The 23,186-nt window shown below is 47.2% G+C and overlaps 1 protein-coding gene across 1 annotated transcript in view; it reads left to right on the top strand.

The window, feature by feature from the left end:
- Window positions 1–22,590, top strand: part of abca4a (ATP-binding cassette, sub-family A (ABC1), member 4a) — a 61,315-nt gene extending 38,725 nt beyond the window's left edge. Inside the window, exons 21-49 of the mRNA XM_029698123.1 lie at window positions 12–151; window positions 369–506; window positions 6,310–6,494; window positions 6,634–6,736; window positions 6,981–7,186; window positions 7,278–7,332; window positions 8,529–8,606; window positions 8,953–9,128; window positions 9,304–9,428; window positions 9,635–9,733; window positions 10,092–10,281; window positions 10,515–10,609; window positions 10,700–10,732; window positions 10,967–11,072; window positions 11,168–11,242; window positions 11,369–11,538; window positions 12,680–12,857; window positions 13,188–13,303; window positions 13,710–13,857; window positions 14,103–14,226; window positions 17,622–17,751; window positions 17,971–18,091; window positions 18,284–18,346; window positions 19,813–19,919; window positions 20,110–20,251; window positions 20,597–20,731; window positions 20,859–21,055; window positions 21,243–21,492; window positions 22,123–22,590. Coding sequence (XP_029553983.1) covers window positions 12–151; window positions 369–506; window positions 6,310–6,494; window positions 6,634–6,736; window positions 6,981–7,186; window positions 7,278–7,332; window positions 8,529–8,606; window positions 8,953–9,128; window positions 9,304–9,428; window positions 9,635–9,733; window positions 10,092–10,281; window positions 10,515–10,609; window positions 10,700–10,732; window positions 10,967–11,072; window positions 11,168–11,242; window positions 11,369–11,538; window positions 12,680–12,857; window positions 13,188–13,303; window positions 13,710–13,857; window positions 14,103–14,226; window positions 17,622–17,751; window positions 17,971–18,091; window positions 18,284–18,346; window positions 19,813–19,919; window positions 20,110–20,251; window positions 20,597–20,731; window positions 20,859–21,055; window positions 21,243–21,492; window positions 22,123–22,245 — 3,808 coding nt within the window. The 3' untranslated portion in view covers window positions 22,246–22,590. The remainder of the gene's footprint in view (window positions 1–11; window positions 152–368; window positions 507–6,309; window positions 6,495–6,633; window positions 6,737–6,980; window positions 7,187–7,277; window positions 7,333–8,528; window positions 8,607–8,952; window positions 9,129–9,303; window positions 9,429–9,634; window positions 9,734–10,091; window positions 10,282–10,514; window positions 10,610–10,699; window positions 10,733–10,966; window positions 11,073–11,167; window positions 11,243–11,368; window positions 11,539–12,679; window positions 12,858–13,187; window positions 13,304–13,709; window positions 13,858–14,102; window positions 14,227–17,621; window positions 17,752–17,970; window positions 18,092–18,283; window positions 18,347–19,812; window positions 19,920–20,109; window positions 20,252–20,596; window positions 20,732–20,858; window positions 21,056–21,242; window positions 21,493–22,122) is intronic.
- Window positions 22,591–23,186: the final 596 nt, after the last annotated feature.

Below are 23,186 nucleotides of genomic sequence, written 5' to 3'. Positions count from 1 at the left end.
CTCTCTCTCAGTATGACCGTAGAAGAGCACATCCTGTTCTACAGCCTGCTGAAGGGGAGGTCTCTGTCTGAGGCTCAGCTGGAGGTAGAGAACATGCTGGAGGATCTGGGCCTGCCCCACAAGAGAGACGAAGAGGCACAGAACCTCTCAGGTTTCACACACACACACACACACACACACTGTGTTGGGCCTCGGGCACAGTTACAGTATATAGTTCATCATTGCTATTTCTGTTTCACTGCCAGCGATCATGAAACAAACACTTCTTCTCATCTTTAACTTGTGTTTAGAGTGTCATAATCAAGATATGAGATACCAGTATTGTTGTCCTCTCCTCCTGTCCTCATCTTCTCCTCTTCTCCTCTCAGGCGGCATGCAGAGGAAGTTGTCTGTTGCTATGGCATTTGTGGGCGGTGCCAAGGTGGTGATTCTGGACGAGCCCACATCGGGGGTGGACCCCTACTCCAGACGATCTATCTGGGACCTGCTACTCAAGTACCGATCAGGTACACACCAGGCCTGGTTTATAATACATGTGTATTTGAGTATTTGTTATTTTAAGACTTTTTTTCTGTGTATTTGAGTATTTTCAAATACACAGCCCAAAACAATAACTTTTATTTAAGTATTTGAATGGTTATTTGTAAAAAATTTCAAATATTATTTTTAAATACCTCAGTTTAATGCATAGGAGTGTATTTGAGTCAGTGTATTTGAGTTTTTTCAAATACTTTCCAAGTGTATTTACAAATACATTATAATATTCAACTACTTGTTTTTTCAAATAAAGGTTATCTGAGTACTTGTTTTGAAATGTATTGAAACTGAGTAACTGCTCGTCAAACATCTCATTCCAAAATCATAGGCATTAATATGGAGTTGGTCCTCACTTTGCTGCTATAACAGCCTCCACTAGATGTTGGAACATTGCTGCGGCGACTTGCTTCCATTCAACCACAAGAGCATTAGTGAGGTCGGGCACTGATGTTGGGCAATTAGGCCTGGCTCGCAGTCGGCGTTCCAATTCATCCCAAAGGTGTTCAATGGGATTGAGGTCAGGGCTCTGTGCAGGCCAGTCAAGTTCTTCCACACTGTCACGCCCTGACCTGAGAGAGATGGTTTATTTCTCTATTTTGTTAGGTCAGGGTGTGGGGTGGGCATTCTATGGTTTCTATGTCTTTGTTTTGGCCTGGTATGGTTTCCAATCAGAGGCAGCTGCCTATCGTTGTCTCTGATTGGGAACCATACTTAGGCAGCCCTTTTCCCTCCTTGAGTTGTGGGATCTTATTTTTGTACTACTTTGTAAAGCCTGCAAGACGTGACGGTCGTTTTCCATTGTTTATTATTTTGTTTAAATGTTCAGAGTTAAAATAAATATCAAGATGAACACATACCATGCTGCACTTTGGTCTACTCCTTTTGACGATCGTTACAGAAGATCCCACCACCAAAGGACCAAGCAGCGTGGGCAGGATGACTGGACCTGGGAGGAAATCCTGGATGGGGCAGGACCCTGGACAAGGCCTGGGGAGTATTGCCATCTGCAAGAGGAGATAGAGGCTGCGAAAGCGGAACGGCGATACTGGGAGGAACAGGCAAGGCAACAACGGAAGCCCGAGAGGCAGCGCCCCAATTTTTTGGGGGGGGCGGGCACACGGGGAGATTGGCGAAGTCGGGGTTGAGACCTGAGCCAACTCCCCGTGCTTACCGTGGGGAGCGAGTGACCGAGCAAGTACCGTGTTATGCGGTGATGCGCACTGTGTCGCCAGTGCGCACTCACAGCCCGGTGCGCTCGGTGCAAGCTCCTCACCGTTGCCGTGCTAGAGTTGACCGTCAGCCAGGAAGAAGTGTGCCGGCTCAGCGTTCCTGGTCTCCAGTGCGTCTCTTCGGCCCAGGTTATCCTGCGCCAGTTCTACGCACGGTACCCCCCATTCACCAGCACAGCCCAGTTCGTCCTGTGCCAGCGCCTCGCCCTTGCTGGGCTAAAATAACCATCCAGCCAGGACGGGGTGTGCCAGCCCTAAGCTCCAGACCTCCAGTGTTTCTCCACGGCCCAGTATACCCTGTGCCTGCTATGCGCACCCAGTCTCCTGTGCGTCTCCCCAGTCCGGTGAGACTGGTTCCAGCTCCACGTAGGAAGCCTCCGGTGATGATCTGTGGTCCGAAGCCTCCAGTGATGATCCATGGCACGAAGCCTCCAGTGATGATCCATGGCCCGGAGCCTGTAGTGATAATCCATGGCACGAAGCCTCCAGTGATAATCCATGGCCCGGAGCCTGTAGGGATAATCCATGGCCCGGAGCCTGTAGGGATAATCCATGGCAAGAAGCCTGTAGGGATGATCCATGGCCCGGAGCCTGTAGAAATGATCCATGGCCCGGAGCCTGTAGGGAGGATCCATGGCATGAAGCCTCCAGTGATGATCCATGGCCCAGAGCCTGTAGGGATGATCCATGGCACGAAGCCTCCAGTGATAATCCATGGCCTGGAGCCTGTAGAGATAATCCATGGCCCGGAGCCTGTAGGGATAATCCATGGCAAGAAGCCTGTAGGGATGACCCATGGCCCGGAGCCTGTAGAGATGATCCATGGCCCGGAGCCTCCAGTGATGATCCATGGCACAAAGCCTCCAGTGATGATCCATGGCGCGGAACCTGTAATGATGATCCATGGCACGGAGCCTCCAGCGACGCTCCCCAGTCCGGAGCCTCCTGAGACGGCCTGCAGCCCGGAACCTCCAGCGACGGCCTGCAGCCCGGAACCTCCTGAGACGGCCTGCAGCCCAGAGTCTTCGGCGACGGCCTGCAGCCCAGAGTCTTCGGCGACGGCCTGCAGCCCAGAGTCTTCGGCGGCGGCCTGCAGCACAGAGTCTTCGGCGGCGGCCTGCAGCCCAGAGTCTTCGGCGGCGGCCTGCAGCCTAGAGTCTTCGGCGGCGGCCGGCAGCTCAGAGTCTTCGGCGGCGGCCGGCAGTTCAGAGCCTCTGGCGGCGGTCGGTAGTTCAGAGCCTCCGGCGATGATCCACGGTCTGGTTCCTCCAGCGACACAGAAGCGGGGGGATCAGCGGGCGGTGTGGGGGCTACGCCCCGAACCAGAGCCGCCGCCAAGTATAGATGCCCACCCGGACCCTCCCCGATGGGTTCATGTTTGCGGCCGGGAGTCCGCACTTTTGGGGGGGGTACTGTTACGCCCTGACCTGAGAGAGATGGTTTATTTCTCTATTTTGTTAGGTCAGGGTGTGGGGTGGGCATTCTATGGTTTCTATTTCTATGTTTTGGCCAAGTATGGTTTCCAATCAAAGGCAGCTGCCTATCATTGTCTCTGATTGGGAACCATACTTAAGCAGCCCTTTTCCCTCCTTGAGTTGTGGCATCTTATTTTTGTACTGCTTTGTAAAGCCTGCAAGACGTGACGGTCGTTTTCCATTGTTTATTATTTTGTTTAATTGTTCAGAGTTAAAATAAATATCAAGATGAACACATACCACACTGCACCTTGGTCTACTCCTTTTGATGATCGTTACACACATCGATCTCAACAAACCATTTCTGTATGGACCTCGCTTTGTGCACGGGGGCATTGTCATGCTGAAACAGGATAGGGCCTTCCCCAAATTGTTGCCACAAAGTTGGAAGCACAGAATCATCTACAATGTCATTGTATGCTGTAGGGTTAAGATTTCCCTTCACTGGAACTAAGGAACCTAGCCCAAACCATGAAAAACAGCCCCAGACCATTGTTCTTCCTCCGCCAAACTTTACAGTTGGCACCATGCATTGGTGCAGGTAGCGTTATCCTGGCATCCACCAAACCCAGATTCATCTGTTAGACTGCCAGATGGTGAGTGATTCATTACGCCAGAGAACGCATTTCCACTTCTCCAGAGCCCAATGGCGGCGAGGTTTACACCACTCCAACCGACACCTAGCATTGCGCATGGTGATCTTAGGCTTGTGTGCAGCTGCTCATCCATGGAAACCCATTTCATGAAGCTCCCGACGAACAGTTCTTGTGCTGACATTGCTTCCTGAGGCAGTTTGGAACTCGGAAGTGAACGCTACAACCGAGTACAGACGATTTTTATGCGCTACCCACTTCAGCACTCAGCAATCCCGTTCTGTGAGCTTGTGTGGCCTACCACTTCGCAGCTGAGATGTTACCACTACACAATAGCAGCACTTACAGTTGACTGGGGCAGCTCTAGCAGAGCAGAAATCTGATGAACTGACTTGGAAAAGGGGCATCCTATGACGATGCGATGTTGAAAGTCACTGAGCTCTTCAGTCAGGCCATTCTACTGCCAATGCATCTCTATGGAGATTGCATGGCTGTGTGCTCGATTTTATATACCTATCAGAAACGGGTGTGGTTGAAATAGCCGAATCCACTAATTTGAAGAGGTGTCCACATAATTTTTGTACCTGAAAGTGTAGTTGAACCCAGCTCTTGCTCACACAGTACATATACCTCCTGCTGGATGGAGCAGGAAAAACAGCTGATGGCCAAAAGTCATGGCCAAAAGTTTTGAGAATGACACAAATATGAATTTCCACAAAGTTTGCTGCTTCAGTGTCTTTAGATATTTTTGTCAGATGTTACTATGGAATACTGAAGTATAATTACAAGCATTTCATAAGTGTCAAAGGCTTTTATTGACAATTACATGAAGTTGATGCAAAGAGTCAATATTTGCTGTGTTGACCCTTCTTTTTCAAGACCTCTGCAATCCGCCCTGGCATGCTGTCAAATTAACTTCTGGGCCACATCCTGACTGATGGCAGCCCATTCTTGCATAATCAATGCTTGGAGTTTGTCAGAATTTGTAGGTTTTTGTTTGTCCACCCGCCTCTTGAGGATTGACCACAAATTCTCAATGGGATTAAGGTCTGGGGAGTTTCCTGGCCATGGACCCAAAATATCAATGTTTTGTTCCCCGAGCCACTTAGTTATCACTTTTGCCTTATGGCAAGGTGCTCCATCATGCTGGAAAAGGCATCGTTCGTCACCAAACTGTTCCTGGATTGTTGGGAGAAGATGCTCTTGGAGGATGTGTTGTTACCATTCTTTATTCATGGCTGTGTTCTTAGGCAAAATTGTGAGTGAGCCCACTCCCTTGGCTGAGAAGCAACCCCACACATGAATGGTCTCAGGATGCTTTACTGTTGGCATGACACAGGACTGATGGTAGCGCTCACCTTGTCTTCTCCGGACAAGCTTTTTTCCGGATGCCCCAAACAATCGGAAAGGGGATTCATCAGAGAAAATGACTTTACCCCAGTCCTCAGCAGTCCATTCCCTCTACCTTTTGCAGAATATCAGTCTGTCCCTGATGTTTTTCCTGGAGAGAAGTGGCTTCTTTGCTGCCCTTCTTGACACCAGGCCATCCTCCGATCCTGCAGCTGAATCAACTTTAGGAGACGATCCTGGTGCTTGCTGGACTTTCTTGGGTGCCCTGAAGCATTCTTCACAACAATTGAACCACTCTCCTTGAAGTTCTTGATGATCCTATTAATGGTTGATTTAGGTGCAATCTTACTGGCAGCAATATCCTTGCCTGTGAAGCCCTTTTTGTGCAAAGCAATGAAGACGGCACGTGTTTCCTTGCAGGTAACCATGGCTGACAGAGAAAGAACAATGATTCCAAACACCACCCTCCTTTTGAAGCTTCCAGTCTGTTATTCGACCTCAATCAGCATGACAGAGTGATCTCCAGCCTTGTCTTCGTCAACACTCACACCTGTGTTAACGAGAGAATCACTGACATGATGTCAGCTGGTCCTTTTGTGGCAGGGCTGAAATGCAGTGGAAATGTTTTTGGGGGATTCAGTTCATTTGCATGGCAAAGAAGGACTTTGCAATTAATTGCAATTCATCTTATCAATCTTCATAACATTCTGGAGTATATGCAAATTGCCATCATACAAACTGAGGCAGCAGACTTTGTGAAAATTAATATTTGTGTCATTCTCAAAACTTTTGGCCACAACTGTGTAATATCAAATGCCATCTCATAATGCTAACCCTATATAACCCACTCTCTCTCTCTCTCTCTCTCTCTCTCTCTCTCTCTCTCTCTCTCTCACTCATTCTCTCTCACTCATTCTCTCTCTCTCACTCATTCTCTCTCTCTCTCTTTCTCACTCATTCTCTCTCTCACTCATTCTCTCTCTCTCACTCATTCTCTCTCTCTCTCTCTCTCATTCTCTCTCTCTCTCTCTCTCACTCATTCTCTCTCTCTCTTTCTCTCTCTTTCTCTCTCTCTCTCTCTCTCTCTCTTTCTCGCCCTCTCTCGTCCTCTCTCTACCTCCCCAGGACGTACAGTGATTCTGTCCACTCACCACATGGACGAGGCTGACCTGTTGAGTGACCGTGTGGCCATCATCTCTCAGGGTCGTCTGCACTGCTGCGGCTCCCCGCTCTTCCTCAAGAACTGCTTCGGTGCCGGGTTCTACCTCACCCTGGTTCGACGAATGAAATACGAGGGACCCAAGACTAAGGTGGGATGGATACGATCTCGGAAAGAGCCTCTAAAGTGTGTTGTTTATGTGAGAGAGAGAGTGTGTGTTAGGGTGAGTGAATGCTTTCATTGCCTAGACAGAGGTGGGTGTCATTGATTCCGTTTTCTCTTTGTCCTAGATGAAGTGTGACTGTACTGATGAGTGTTCGTGTAAATGCTCCACCTGTACCACGTACAAAGAAGAGTTACCTCAAGCCAAAACCCAGGACAGACAGATGGACGGTAAGGTTTTCATTGAGGAATTGAGGTGACATAAGTATTGGGGACCATAAAGCCCCTTTACACATGGCCACTTTCCTCACTAGCTGTTGCATATGTGTATGTTCTGTATGTGTTGTAACATACTTGTAACAGGTGACATAGCCAGAACGACAGCGTTGGTTCCACCACTAATGTTGACTCGGTTTGTGTGTGTGTGTGTGTGTGTGTGTGTGTGTGTGTGTGTGTGTGTGTGTGTGTCTACCAGGTGACTTGTCAAGCATCACAGGGCTGGTCCACCACCATGTCCCAGAGGCCCGTTTGATCGAGGCTATCGGCCAGGAGTTGACCTACCTGCTGCCCAACCAGGGCTTCCAGCCCAGGGCCTACGCCTCCCTCTTCAGAGAGCTGGAGGAAACCCTCTCTGACATCGGCCTCAGCAGCTTCGGGGTCTCCGACACATCACTGGAGGAGGTGAGCCTATATTCAATCACAATACATCAGTCCACTGCATGTTTCCATGTTTGATGGCCATGTACCATTGTACTTTCTTTTTCTCTTGTAGATATTCCTGAAAGTGACAGTGGACGGTGAAGCCAAATCTGGCAAAACTACACAAGGTAATTTAAAAAAAAGATCTGAACTGTGTGTCTTTTATAACTTGTGTATTGTCTGTGATGTTCTGTGTGTTGGTCTGTATAGTACTGTACTGGGATGTTCTGTGTGTTGGTCTGTACAGTACTGTACTGTGATATTCTCTGTGTTGGTCTGTACAGTACTGTACTGTGATGTTCTGTGTGAAGACTGTACAGTACTGTACTGTGATGTTCTGTGTGTTGGTCTGTACAGTACTGTACTGTGATATTCTGTGTGTTGGTCTGTACAGTACTGTACTGTGATATTCTGTGTGTTGGTCTGTACAGTACTGTACTGTGATGTACTGTGTGAAGACTGTACAGTACTGTACTGTGATGTTCTGTGTGAAGACTGTACAGTACTGTACTGTGATGTTCTGTGTGTTGGTCTGTACAGTACTGTACTGTGATGTTCTGTGTGTTGGTCTGTACAGTACTGTACTGTGATGTTCTTTGTGAAGACTATACAGTACTGTACTGTGATGTTCTGTGTGAAGACTGTACAGTACTGTACTGTGATGTTCTGTGTGAAGACTGTACAGTACTGTACTGTGATGTTCTGTGTGAAGACTGTACAGTACTGTACTGTGATGTTCTGTGTGTTGGTCTGTACAGTACTGTACTGGGATGTTCTGTGTGAAGACTGTACAGTACTGTACTGTGATGTTCTGTGTGAAGACTGTACAGTACTGTACTGTGATGTTCTGTGTGAAGACTGTGCAGTACTGTACTGTGATGTTCTGTGTGAAGACTGTACAGTACTGTACTGTGATGTTCTGTGTGTTGGTCTGTACAGTACTGTACTGTGATGTTCTGTGTGTTGGTCTGTACTGTACTGTGATGTTCTGTGTGAAGACTGTACAGTACTGTACTGTGATGTTCTGTGTAAAGACTGTACAGTACTGTACTGTGATGTTCTGTGTGTTGGTCTGTACAGTACTGTACTGTGATGTTCTGTGTGAAGACTGTACAGTACTGTACTGTGATGTTCTGTGTGTTGGTCTGTACAGTACTGTACTGTGATGTTCTGTGTGAAGACTGTACAGTACTGTACTGTGATGTTCTGTGTGTTGGTCTGTACAGTACTGTACTGTGATGTTCTGTGTGTTGGTCTGTACAGTACTGTACTGTGATGTTATGTGTGTGACAGTTATGTTGGATTTGCTGTCATCTCCCCCCAGACCAGAGATTGTGGCAGCAGACACCTCGACCCAGTGTAGGACACAACAAAGTAGCCCTTTATGTCGACCAATCTGAAGGTGACAAGCTACAAGCTACAAGCAACAAGCTACAAGCTACAAGCTAGAAACTACTGCAATTGCTATAATGCTGCAATGGCTATAATGAACAGATATCTTATAAGCCATGGCCTTTAAACTAGGACTCCATGGGCAACGTCAATTCTGGACCCATATACTGTTCTCTAGTGGCATTACAGGAAGCTGTAATAGATTCAGGCTTCCGCTGAGTGGTGACGCTGCAGGCTTGCAGATCATGCAGAGTGTTTATGGCTATCACTGTAGAAGACCATTTAAGCTGTGTAGTATCACGCTTTCTGTCTGCAGACAGGGAGCGTTTAACTCCCGACCTCTCCCTACGTTACAGAGGCAGACGGGGAGACCCAGGCCAACAGGCAGGGGAATTCTGGGGGCTCGGAGGGCAGCGAGGGGCGGGGCTCTAGACAGGTCAAAGGTGTCTGTCTGGTCCTGAAACAGTTATTTGCCCTGCTCATCAAACGGTTTCACCACGCCACAAGATCACATAAGGACTTCTTTGCTCAGGTACCATTCTCCACAGACGGCTGTTGGCGCTGTGTATTTTGCGTCCCCTCTATCATGTGCATTGGCTATAAATCCCTATTTATAATCATGTTACACATTTCTTGATGGTTCCAGTTTCATTATGCAGAATTTGAATATGGAAACGTCCTTGTGTCTTTTTGTTTGGTTCCTTCAGATAGTTTTGCCTGCCAGTTTTGTGTTTGTATCACTGATGTTCACTACGATCGTACCTCCGTTTGGAGAGTACCCCAGCCTGACCCTTAGTCCCTGGATGTATGGACGACAGTTCACCTTCTTCAGGTGAGCATAGAGACTTCTGTCCTGCCCTGAGTCTAGCACCATTTGTTAAACCAATCGTCCAGCCAATTCAGAGCAGATTCAGTCTGAGGAAGTGCAATTCCACTGGCACAAAACAGGAGTAGAATGTAGAAGTCTCGAATGATTATGTGGATTTTGATCATGTTTGATAAAGACTGTTGTTGACTGTTGGATGTGCCATCTTCCAGTAACGAGCGTATCTTGGACCCTGAGATGAGGTACTTTGGAGAGGTGCTGCTGAACAAGCCTGGCTTTGGGACTCGCTGCATGGTGGATGAACCTCTGGAGTGAGTATTGACCAGGGACAGTTCACTTACCATACAATATCATCTGTTTGCTCAGTGTCGAAGTATAGCATCACTTTAAGACTCGATTCCAATAGGAGTCAGATATCAGTCTGGGGGCCAGAAAGCAACTCGCAGGCCGGACGTGCGCTAGGCTTGAGTTTGAGACCTTAAAGAATGTCATAGTTACTGATATCATGTCGGCTACTGTATGCCAAAAAGTAACGGGCATTAGGGGAGGAGGGAGGCATCGTTGCATATGCCCGAAAAATGATTTTGTGTATCATGCTGATCCTGATAGGCACTTCAAGTGTAACAATGTGCATGTGTGCGTGCGTGTTCCTGTGTGTTCCCGGTATAGGGATTTCCCATGTAATAACATCACAACGGAGTGGGAGATGCCGCTAGTGAACCCTGCTCTGATAGACATGTTGGATGGACCAGAGTGGACCTCAGTGAACCCTTCCCCAGGCTGCCAGTGTAGTACCCCTAGGAAACTCACCATGCTGCCTGTCTGCCCTGAGGGAGCAGGGGGGCGAACACCACCTCAGGTTAGTGCAGACATATGCATAGGCTTTAACTCAATGGGCTGATACAGTATTGTGGTAATCAGGTGGCCCCGGTTTAAATCCCAGTCAGTCACCAATGCACACTGTGTGTGTGTGTGTGTGTGTGTGTGTGTGTGTGTGTGTGTGTGTGTGTGTGTGTGTGTGTGTGTGTGTGTGTGTGTGTGTGTGTGTGTGTGTGTGTGTATGTGTGTGTGTGTGTGTGTGTTGTATTTTAGAGGATCCAGTCAACAGGTGATGTTCTGGTGGACCTAACAGGCAGGAATATCTCTGATTACCTGGTGAAGACTTACCCCTCCCTCATCAAGGCCAGGTACTGTGGAACTATTTCAGCCTTCATCTACTTTCTTCTGTTCTACATACACAACTCTAATGGCAGAATTCATATGTCTTTCTTGTTCAGTTTGAAGAGCAAATACTGGGTGAATGAACAAAGGTACTATTTCCATATTTTACAAAATTCGAAACGTAGCATATTTGCAATGAGCTAGGTGGGTGTTACCTTTGCTTGTGGCCGTCATGTAACGGAAAGTGATGTTGTAGCGCCCTCTGGTGGCCAGGGGCATAGTACCGTTATTGTATAAGGAGTTTTAGCTTTCACTGAGTATGCGGTCTCACTCCTGGTGTTCAGATATGGAGGTATATGTGTTGTCTGTTGTCTGTCATCCAGGTATGGAGGTATATCTGTCGGGGGACAGCTTCCTGTGTTAGATGTGGACCCTAAGACCATCCAGGACGCAGCGTCACAGCTGGGACGACTGCTCAATGTTACTGGGGTACGACTACTAAAGATGTCTCTGGTGTGGATCTTTACACACTTCAACAGCCCTGTAACTGTCCATGTAACCAATCATGGTACTCTTCTCTCCAGGGTAAATACTCCAAACAAACTCTTAAGGACATAGGAACCTTCCTTCGATACATGGAGAGTGAATACAATGTCAAGGCAAGGCATATATTGCAGTTGTCTACACTGTATACAATTTAACCCTCTACTGCAAATCCACTGTCTTACTTTTGTACCATACACCAGCAAAATATTCACTAGAATATCCATTCTGTATTTTTGAAGGTGTGGTACAACAACAAGGGCTGGCATGCCATGGTGGCCTTCATGAACGTGGCCAACAACGCCATCCTCAGAGCCAACTTGCCCAAAGATGCCAGGCTGGACGTATACGGCATCACCACCATCAACCACCCTCTCAACCTTACCAAGGAACAGTTGTCTGAAGTCACTGTGTGAGTACTGGCCTTTCAGAAGATTTGATACTAGAGGTCACTGAGTGAGTACTGGCCTTTCAGGAGATTTGATACTAGAGGTCACTGAGTGAGTACTGGCCTTTCAGAAGATTTGATACTAGAGGTCACTGAGTGAGTACTGGCCTTTCAGGAGATTTGATACTAGAGGTCACTGAGGGAGTACTGGCCTTTCAGGAGATTTGATACTAGAGGTCACTGAGTTAGTACTGGCCTTTCAGGAGATTTGATACTAGAGGTCACTGAGTGAGTACTGGCCTTTCAGGAGATTTGATACTAGAGGTCACTGAGGGAGTACTGGCCTTTCAGGAGATTTGATACTAGAGGTCACTGAGTGAGTACTGCCCTTTCAGGAGATTTGATACTAGAGGTCACTGAGTGAGTACTGGCCAACCAGGTGAGGTGATTAAAGCATCTAATTGACAGTTCTCCTAGATCATCGAACCCCGTTCTGTGTCCCTGTGTCCCTGTGATGGTGGCTATCTAACCCTACTCCCTCTCCTCTCCTCTCCTCTCCTCTCCTGAGCACCTCAGTGGATGTGATGGAGGCTATCTGTGTGATGTTCTCTATCTAACCCTACTCCCTCTCCTCTTCTCTCCTCTCCTCTCCTCTCCTTTTCTCTCCTCTCCTGAGCACCTCAGTGGATGTGATGGAGGCTATCTGTGTGATGTTCTCTATCTAACCCTACTCCCTCTCCTCTTCTCTCCTCTCCTCTCCTCTCCTCTCCTCTCCTCTCCTCTCCTCTCCTCTCCTCTCCTCTCCTCTCCTGAGCACCTCAGTGGATGCGATGGTGGCTCTGTGTGATGTTCTCCATCTAACCCTACTCCATTTCCTCTTCTCTCCTCTCCTCTCTTCTCCTCTCCTCTCCTCTCCTCTCCTCTCCTCTCCTCTCCTGAGCACCTCAGTGGATGCGATGGTGGCTATCTGTGTGATGTTCTCTATCTAACCCTACTCCCTCTCCTCTCCTCTCCTCTCCTCTCCTCTCCTCTCCTCTCCTCTCCTCTCCTCTCCTCTCCTCTCCTCTCCTCTCCTGAGCACCTCAGTGGATGTGATGGAGGCTATCTGTGTGATGTTCTCTATCTAACCCTACTCCCTCTCCTCTTCTCTCCTCTCCTCTCCTAGCCTGAGCACCTCAGTGGATGTGATGGTGGCTATCTGTGTGATCTTCGCCATGTCCTTTGTCCCAGCCTCCTTTGTGCTCTACCTCATCCAGGAGAGGGTGACCCAGGCCAAACACCTCCAGTTCGTCAGCGGGGTCAGTCCCGTCATCTACTGGATGGCCAACTTCCTCTGGGACATGGTATGTCTCCCATCATACTCTCTCCAATCTCACATTGACACGCACCAAGTTCTTGATATGCCAAAATGGTTCGTGGCGAGGCTACCCACTCTCTTAAATGATCTATATTAATATGGCATGACAGATCATTCCAGTGAAGAGAGATCATAGTGAAGTGACAGGTTGTAGAAACGGTATTTACCATCTGTTACATACCGTATTCCACGTAATGTCATGTAGTTTATTGCCGAAGGGCATACGTGTCCACTCACACAGCCCAACGGGTTGGGAGATACATTTCATCTTTCTACATAGAGCTTGACATTCATTGTGTCACTTCCCCCTCATCAGGTGAATTACTCTATCAGTGCAGCACTGGTGGTGGCTATTTTCATGGTCTTTGACAAGAAGTGCTACACGTCGCCAACCAACCTCCAACCCCTGGCAGCCCTGCTCATGCTCTATGGGTAAGTCAGTGTACTGCAGTACAGTACGCCCGTTTACTTGGGCTAAAGGTGGAAGGTTACCGATTTAGGTTAACGGTAATTTATCCTTGGAGAGTGCATCTCGAACAGTCCTTTATAGCATGCTGTAAATGATGAATGGATTGTACTGTACAGCGATGCAGGCGATGAGAACGTGAGTGCTGTGTTAATGGGGCTAAACCTGTAGCAGGTTTATAGTGCTTTTCACGCCACTCAACCCCACCCAACAGTGACAGAATAAGCTGACATTCTGGACCAAAGGAAACCCTTCTTCTAGAATGAACATTTAGGCAAGGACCACATGTAAATGTTAAGATGATCCTTAAAAATATAAGCTTGATCAAACTGATGAGGAAAAACACTCCCTACCTGTCTCTGTCCCCTGCAGGTGGTCTGTGACGCCCATGATGTACCCCATGTCCTACATCTTCAGTATTCCCAGCACAGCCTACGTCTCTCTGTCCTGCATCAACCTGTTCATTGGCATCAACAGCAGTGCCATCACCTTCATCCTTGACTTGTTTGACAGCACATCGGTGAGTGGAGAGCACAGCCTGGGATAAACGCTTCCTGTACTTACTCACAGACCTGTTTGTCTCTACCCCCTGCTCAATGACTCTTCAAATACTAGTGCTTGTTGAGTGACTCGATTCTACTGTGTGGTTTGGCCCTCCCTCTCTGTCTCTTCCTCCCACCCACCCCCCCCCCCTCTCCCTCTTTCTCTCTCTCCCCCACTCCCTCCCTTTATTTATTTATCACTCTAACTTCCTCCTTCTCTCAGGCGCTGTATAAGTGTAACCAGCTGCTGAAGAAAATGCTGCTGATCTTCCCCCACTATTGTCTTGGCCGGGGTCTAATCGACATGGCTATGAACCAGGCTGTTACTGACGTCTATGCCCGCTTTGGTGAGTCACTCCCCCTGCCCCGTCACCCTCCAACCCCCTCAACCCCTTGCCACCCCCACCACTCGCTCCAAGGCCTGCATTCTGATTGGTCAGCAGGGAAATGCCGCTAGCAACCCTAGCCTGTTCTCCAGGTCTTGGACCCCTCCAGACCCCAAAGCCAAAATCCTGATGCATTCGGAATGCCATAACAGGACGGGAATACCATTGGCCTCGGATGGCCCCGGGTCGGGCCGACGGCCTCTGAAACATGATGCTGTGTATTTCTCCTGCCGAAGCTCTAGGAGATTTACACCCAAGACACTTCTTAAATAACTTGTGGATCTGAATAAGCTTTCCCCTAATCGGCTGATAAGACCAGTCAAAGCTGGTGTCGACTAATGAGCGTTTCACATTTTGTTACATTACAGCTTTATTCTAAAATTGCAGACCTGCCAACATGCATGCATTTGCGTACCAACTACGCAATTTTCTGTCCATGTACACAGATATGAGATCCGAGTTAAAAGTATGCAGAAATGAATAGGGCCTGATTTTTATTTTTTATTTCTTTTGAAACATTTTTTTTTTTACATTTTCATAAAAAATAAATCTACTGAGTAAATCTAACATCCCGATTCTCGAGCTGCAACGCACAGACATGTACGGAGTTTGTGTCAACTGACATGGAGATGAATACATCATTATTCGCCGTAGCTACCCGGTGTCTGCTCCTCCGCCTGTTTGTTGTGATGCTGAGTCTGCCGACTGTCAGCTGGACGTTAACATATGGACAAATCCCCTTTCGACTCCGTGTGTTGTGGGGAAGTAAACACTAGTTGTTTCAAGCTAACGTTAGCGAACATGAGATGGACATTCAGTGGGCTCTAAAGTGCCAGCAGTTCACTCGCATTTGCTAGTGAAATAAATTAAATGCGAATACGAAAAATAACTGGTTGCATTTGTGCGAGTGTGCTATACATTTAATTCTGCGTCCCGTATTTTCCACGTAACATTACGAGGATCACGCAACCTGATAGACTGTAAATGTGATAATGATCCACGTCACAAAAAGCATTACAAAAGATTAATCAAAAATAAATATAATTATCTTGGCATTAAATGGAGTCGGGAGTTTAGAAGACTGTCGATGAAGAATGCATGAGTGTCTGGTATTAGCGATAGAGGCAATGCTTCTAAAATGCTTTTGCACTAGATTTGAGATTTGATCAATTTCTAAAATCTGAAATTATGTATGTGCTGCAAAGAAATACAATAGGCTCCTTTACATAGACTGAAACAGCGGACTCTTCTAAGCTTTGTGTAGCCAGTTTGCGGTCTTTGTCGATGCGATCATTTGTTTTTGTGTTTCCAAAACGGTTTTGCTTTCAGTGTTGATTAGGAATCGTGTCTAAAAAGCCAATACTTGTGAGCAGGCACTAGTGATTGGCTATGGTTGAGAGGTGACAAGCGTTCCTCTACTATAGAGACTAAATTTGGGGGCATGTGCTAAGAAAAACGTTATAGATAATTATCTCCATTCTACACTGTGCATGTAATCTCCAAGAATAAAGGCCTTTTGTGTGTATTTTCTAATTACATATTGTTAGTGACTTTTACCATGTGTGTAAATGGGATGCTGTCAAGAAAGTATTCCAACCTTTTATAGACTTGATTTGGTACAATTCCATAAATACAATCAGACTCACAAGCAGTGTGTGGACGAGCGTGCGTGCTACTCGTGCGAGTTGAATCTCCAATTTGTCGTGTGCGTCTGGTACTCTAAAAAGTTGGACACGGTTGGCAATTCTGAAATGGAGAAAATTGTTATGTTCCCATCATCAATCTACACGTAATACATCATCATTGTAAGATTTTTTTTTGCTAATTTATATATAAAACCCCCCCCCCTGAAATATCGCATTTACATAAGTATTCAGACCCTTTACTCAGTACTGTGTTGAAGCACATTTGGCACGGATTACAGCATCGAGTCTTCTTGGGTATGACGCTACAAGCTTGGCACATCTGTATTTGGGGAGTCTCTCCCATTCTCTGCAGATCCTCTCAAGCTATGTCAGGTTGGATGGGGAGCGTTGCTGCACAGCTATTTTCAGGTCTCTCCAGAGGTGTTCGATCGGGTTCAAGTACAGGCTCTGGCTGGGCCGCTCAAGGACATTCAGAGACGTGTCCTGAAGCCACTCCTGCGTTGTCTTGGCTGTGTGCTTAGGGTCATTGTCCTGTTGGAAGGTGAATCTTCGCTCTGGAGCAGGTTTTCATCAAGGATCTCTCTGTACTGCCTCGTTCATCTTTCCCTCAAGCCTGACTAGTCGCCAAGTCCTTGCCGCTGAAAAACATCCCCACAGCATGATGCTGCCACCACCACCAAGCTTCACAGTAGGGATAGTGCCAGGTTTCCTCCAGATGTGACGCTTGGCATTCAGGCCGAAGAGTTCAATCTTGGTTTCATCAGACCAGAGAATCTTGTTTTTCATGGTCTGAGAGTCTTTAGGTGCCTTTTGGCAAACTCCTAGTGTGCCGTCATGTGCCTTTTACTGAGGAGTGGCTTCCGTCTGGCCATTCTACCATAAAGGCCTGATTGGTGGAGGGCTGCAGAGATGGTTGTCCTTCTGAAAGGTTCTCCCATCTCCACAGAGGAACTCTAGAGCTCTGTCAGAGAGACCATCGGGTTCTTGGTCACCTCCCTGACCAAGGCCATTCTCCCCCGATTGCTCAGTTTGGCCGGGCGGCTATCTCTAGGAAGAGGCTTGTTGGTTCTAAACTTCTTCCATTTAAGAATGAATGAGGCCACTGTGTTCTTGGGGACCTTCAATGCTGCAGAAATTGTTTGGTACTCTTCCCCAGATCTGTGCCTCGACACATTCCTGTCTTGGAGCTCAACTGACAATTTCTTGGATCTCATGGCTTGGTTTTTGCTCAGATATGCACTGTCAACTGTTGGACCTTATATAGACAGGTGTGTGCCTTTCCAAATCATGTCCAGTCAATTGAATTTACCACAGGTGGACTCCATTCAAGTTGTAGAAACATCTCAAGGATGATCAATGGAAACAGGATGCACCTGAGCTCAATTTAGAGTCTCATCGCAAAGGGTCTGAATACTTATGTAAAAAAATGAACGGTGTGAATACTTCCCGAAGGTACTGTAGGTGGGTAGTGGATATAGGAGACTATAGGAGCAGGTGCCACCGAGTGTGCTTGCACCATCACCCAGCTTTGTTGATGAATGGATTATGTGAAGATAAGCTGACTGATTAAAGTGTAACAGGAGCATATACAGTGTTGTCAGCACTCAAACTTTTCCCACTTCTCACACATCGGTTGGATCAGATGGTGTACGAATGCTGATTATTCCATGCTACATGCTGATCCTGTTTGCTTTGCTTCGTGTGGTTCAGGTGAGGACTTCAGTCTGGACCCCTACAGTTGGGACTTTGTAGGGAAGAACCTGGTCTTCATGGCTGTTGAGGGCTTTGTCTATTTCATCATGAACATCCTGATCCAGTACCGCTTCTTCCTGGATCACTGGTAACCAACAGCTTCACTTCACATCTAATATACAAGTCTACATTGCTGTAGTACATAAAAAGATCATCTATGGTGTTATTGAATCTGTTGGATCAGAATCGTATGAATCTGTTGACCATTACCAGTTGACTAATAACTCTATGCATTATTGATGGTGAGAGCAGTCCAGAACAGCACTTCGCCTCTTACCTTAAACCTCTGACCTCTTACCTGTAATAGGATCACAGATTGTAAGATGGATCCCATCACGGAGGAAGATGTGGATGTGGCCCAGGAGAGAGAACGCATCTATAATGGAGGAAGCAAGAATGACATCTTAAAGATTAGAGACCTGACCAAGGTATACTAACTAACTAACTAAATAACTAACTAACTAACTGACTGACTGACTGACTGACCACTCTGGACTCCTGTGTTATGTGTTTCTTGGTTATTGAGTCAATAGTTTGCAGTGTGAACAAGATGGTTATATCTTTCTCAATCTCTTCCTCTCTCTCTCTCTCTCTCTCTTGCTCTCTTTCTCTCCTCCCAGACATACATGGGGAAGACTAAGCCGGCTGTGGACAGGATCTGTGTGGGAGTGTCACCTGGGGAGGTCAGTACAGTACCACTCTATACTATAGACCTCTATATAAACTCAGCAAAAAAAGAAATGTCCTCTCACTGTCAACTGTGTTTATTTTCAGCAAACTTAACATGTGTAAATATTTGTATGAACATAACAAGATTCAACAACTGAGACATAAACTGAACAAGTTCCACAAACATGGGACTAACAGAAATGCGGGGGGGGATCAAAATCAAAAGTAACAGTCAGTATCTGGTGTGGCCACCAGCTGCATTAAGTACTGCAGTGCATCTCCTCGTCATGGACTGCACCAGCCCTCACCCTCCGATCCAACAGGTCCCAGATGTGCTCAATGGGATTGAGATCCGGGCTCTTCGCTGGCCATGGCAGAACACTGAAATCACTAGCAGTATGGCTGGTGGCATTGTCATGCTGGAGGGTCATGTCAGGATGAGCCTGCAGGAAGGGTACCACATGAGGGAGGAGGATGTCTTCCCTGTAACGCACAGTGTTGAGATTGCTTGCAATGACAACATGCTCAGTCCGATGATGCTGTGACACACAGCCCCAGACCATGACGGACCCTCCACCTCCAAATCAATCCCGCTCCAGAGTACAGGCCTCAGTGTAACGTTCATTCCTTCGACGCTCATTCCTCCGACCATCACCCCTGGTGAGACAAAACTGCGACTCGTCAATGAAGAGTACTTTTTGCCAGTCCTGTCTGGTCCAGCGACGGTGGGTTTGTGCCCATAGGTGACGTTGTTGCCGCGGATGTCTGGTGAGGACCTGCTTTACAACAGGCCTACAAGCCCTCAGTCCAGCCTCTCTCAGCCTATTGCGGACAGTCTGAGCACTGATGGAGGGATTGTGCATTCCTGGTGTAACTCGGGCAGTTGTTGTTACCATCCTGTACCTGTCCCGCAGGTGTGATGTTTGGATGTACCAATCCTGTGCAGGTGTTGTTACACGTGGTCAGCCACTGCGAGGACAATCAGCTGTCCGTCCTGTCTCCCTGTAGCACTGTCTTAGGCGTCTCACAGTACGGACATTGCAATTTTTTGCCCTGGCCAAATCTGCTGTCCTCATGCCTCCTTGCAGCATGCCTAAGGCAAATTCACGCAGATGAGCAGGGACCCTGGGCATCTTTCTTTTGGTGTTTTTCAGAGTCAGTAGAAAGGCCTCTTTAGTGTCCTAAGTTTTCATAACTGTGACCTTAATTGCCTACCGTCTGGAAGTTGTGTCTTAACGACCGTTCCACAGGTGCATGTTCATTAATTGTTTATGGTTCATTGAACAAGCATGGGAAACAGTGTTTAAACCCTTTACAATGAAGATCTGTGAAGTTATTTGGATTTTAACAAATTATCTTTGAAAGGCAGGATCCTGAAAAAGGAGTTTAGTACCACAGCTATACAGCACGGGAAGGTGACGTGTAGAGACCCAGTGATAAAATATATTCTCATCATCCTTTTCTCCCCTCCTCTCCCCAGTGCTTTGGGCTCCTGGGTGTGAATGGAGCAGGGAAGACCACCACCTTTAAAATGCTGACCGGAGACACTGATGTCAGCTCAGGAGAAGCCTCTGTCACTGGTCACAGGTACAGGACATGGGGCATTGCCATATTGCCATATGCTTCCTCAATCACAGTTGGCATGATCAATGTTTTTCCCGATGCTGTTGATATCATTAGTAAATAACAGTGGACCTAAAATAGAGCCCTGTGGCACACCAGAGCACAGCTCTAGGCTTTTCACCTGTAATCGTACTCTTCTTCCCTGTCCCTGCAGCATCCTTACCAATATCCTGGACGTGCACCAGAACATGGGCTACTGCCCCCAGTTTGATGCCATAGATGAGCTGCTGACTGGCAGAGAGCACCTCCATCTGTATGCCCGCCTCAGAGGGGTGCCTGAGTCCGAGATCAGCAGGGTGAGGCTGTGGTCAGAGGTCACAGGTTAGGTTCAGAGTTTAGAGGCTAGGGTTAGGGTCATGGTTAGAATAATGAACGTTTCTGAACTCAAATTAATAGCTATATCCACCTCAGTGTGTGGATATATGTTTATGTTTATCTACCCTTTATTGACCCTGGCCATGACCTCACTCTCCGAGGTTGTCTCAGGGAGAGTTGGGATATGCAAAAAAAACACATTTCATGTGTGAAATAGGACAAATATAAGCACCCACCAAATTACTATTGTTATTATTGTATTATTATTATTATTTATTTATTTAGCCAGGTAGAGGTGGCAAAAATGTGTCCTTCTGCTGTCTCAGGTGGCAGACTGGGCAATTCAGAAGCTGGGTCTGGCTGACTATGCTGGCCACACAGCCGGGACCTACAGCGGCGGCAACAAGAGAAAACTATCCACGGCCATTGCCATGATCGGCTGTCCTCCGCTGGTCCTGCTGGTGAGCTTACCATTACTGGAGTCGTCCGTGGGTCTTCAGTTAGGGGGTTAAGGGGAAATAAGAAATGGTTCTGTATTCTGCTTGTTAGTGTGTATCTGAAGATGTTTCTGTGTGTGTTACTATCCAGGACGAGCCCACGACAGGCATGGACCCCCACTCACGTCGTTTCCTGTGGAACTCCATAATGAGTGTAATCCAAGATGGCCGAGCAGTGGTCCTCACCTCACACAGTATGGAGGAGTGTGAGGCTCTGTGTACCCGTCTGGCTATTATGGTCAATGGCACCTTCCAGTGTCTTGGTACCATCCAGCACCTCAAATACAAGTAGGTTCTGTCTCTATTTCCTTCAGATATAGTTACTACTGAAGAGTTTAGTGTGTAGATCTGAAACCGACAACGTTAACGCTATTACTATTTCCCTGCTGTAATTCATGCACCTTCTTCATCTGTACCCAATTATCTACTATGAGTCTAACCAGCCCTGGATTGTATTGGACTGTGTGTTTTGTAGGTTTGGTGATGGTTACGTGGTCACCATGAAGATCCAGGCCTCCACACCAGGTTGTTCCCCAGACCTGAACCCAGCCGAGGCCTTCATGGAGAGCACCTTCCCTGGCTGTGTCCAGAGGGAGAAACACTACAACACTCTGCAGTATGAAATCGCCTCTTCCTCCCTGGCTAGGATCTTCCAGCTGGTCCTGGCCAACAAGGACCGCCTCAATATAGAGGACTACACCGTCTCCCAGACGACACTAGATCAGGTAAACACTCACCTAGTCTTTCTCGCTCAACTTTATTATTGAAGGTCTAGCTAGCGAGACAGAGACTTTGAGTATGGCTCATGAGATAATTACTAAACAGAGATGAATGGACAGCAGCCAGGAAATATATTGTATGTTCTATATTGATTGAAGTTTAGTAAGAAACACCTAAGAAATCTATGGACTTAGGGGTAAAAAAACAACCAAAATACCAATACTTGCACCCTCCATTGTTAGTATTTGATGTAACAAATACAGTACCTCTCAATATTTGCATCTATTGATAAGCGAAGTAAATATAGATGGAATTGAAACCATCGAATTCTGACACCGTTTCTCAAGTTGTGCGGCCATGTGTTAAATAGACTCCTGCGTCACCCACATTCTTACACATCAGCCATCTTCTATCCAGTGTCATTTTTCCTCATGCCGTCTTGCAGGACTTCAAAGGATAACATGCTGACTTTTTGGATCCTCATTCTGTGAAATTCTGTGAATGTAAGATGTTTATTCTCTGTGTGTATCCCCCCAGGTATCGTGTTCTTTTGTCATTTTTATCCAAGGTTAATAAGCGTCCATTTTGGTTCTTCACTGTGTTTATTCCCTGGTGTATCTCTCTCCTCTCTCCAGGTGTTTGTGAACTTTGCCAAGCAGCAGTCAGGAGAGGACAACGGCATGGTGCTACACCCAAGGGCCGCTGGGGCACGGAGAAAAGAAATCAAGGTCACACCCCTAAGTTGTCTGGGGAAATGAACCATTCCTTCCCACACGCGCACACACACAGACACACACACACGCGTGTGTGCGTAAACACTCACACACACCCACACACATGCACGCGTAAACACACACATACACACACACACACCCGAAACCCAGACAGGAAGAGTTGTCTGGGGAATTGAACGCTCCTAGAAGACTACGTGGAGGATAGTGGAGGGAGGTTGACTGGTTGGTGACACTACTGGTGACTGGTGAGAGACTAGTTGGTGACACTACTGGTGACTGGTGAGAGACTAGTTGGTGACACTACTGGTGACTGGTGAGAGACTAGTTGGTGACACTACTGGTGACTGGTGAGAGACTAGTTGGTGACACTACTGGTGACTGGTGAGAGACTAGTTGGTGACACTACTGGTGACTGGTGAGAGACTAGTTGGTGACACTACTGGTGACTGGTGAGAGACTAGTTGGTGACACTACTGGTGACTGGTGAGAGACTAGTTGGTGACACTACTGGTGACTGGTGAGAGACTAGTTGGTGACACTACTGGTGACTGGTGAAGACTAGTTGGTGACACTACTGGTGACTGGTGAGAGACTAGTTGGTGACACTACTGGTGACTGGTGAGAGACTAGTTGGTGACACTACTGGTGACTGGTGAGAGACTAGTTGGTGACACTACTGGTGACTGGTGAGAGACTAGTTGGTGACACTACTGGTGACTGGTGAGAGACTAGTTGGTGACACTACTGGTGACTGGTGAGAGACTAGTTGGTGACACTACTGGTGACTGGTGAGAGACTAGTTGGTGACACTACTGGTGACTGGTGAGAGACTAGTTGGTGACACTACTGGTGACTGGTGAGAGACTAGTTGGTGACACTACTGGTGACTGGTGAGAGACTAGTTGGTGACACTACTGGTGACTGGTGAGAGACTGATTGAAAGAAGAAATTTATTCCCAGCAGTT

Source organism: Salmo trutta, chromosome 2 (assembly GCF_901001165.1).
Source record: "Salmo trutta chromosome 2, fSalTru1.1, whole genome shotgun sequence".
In the NCBI taxonomy this organism is placed as follows: Eukaryota; Metazoa; Chordata; class Actinopteri; order Salmoniformes; family Salmonidae; genus Salmo; species Salmo trutta.
Note: the sequence above shows the minus strand (reverse complement) of the source record. Positions and strands in the feature narration are given on the sequence as shown.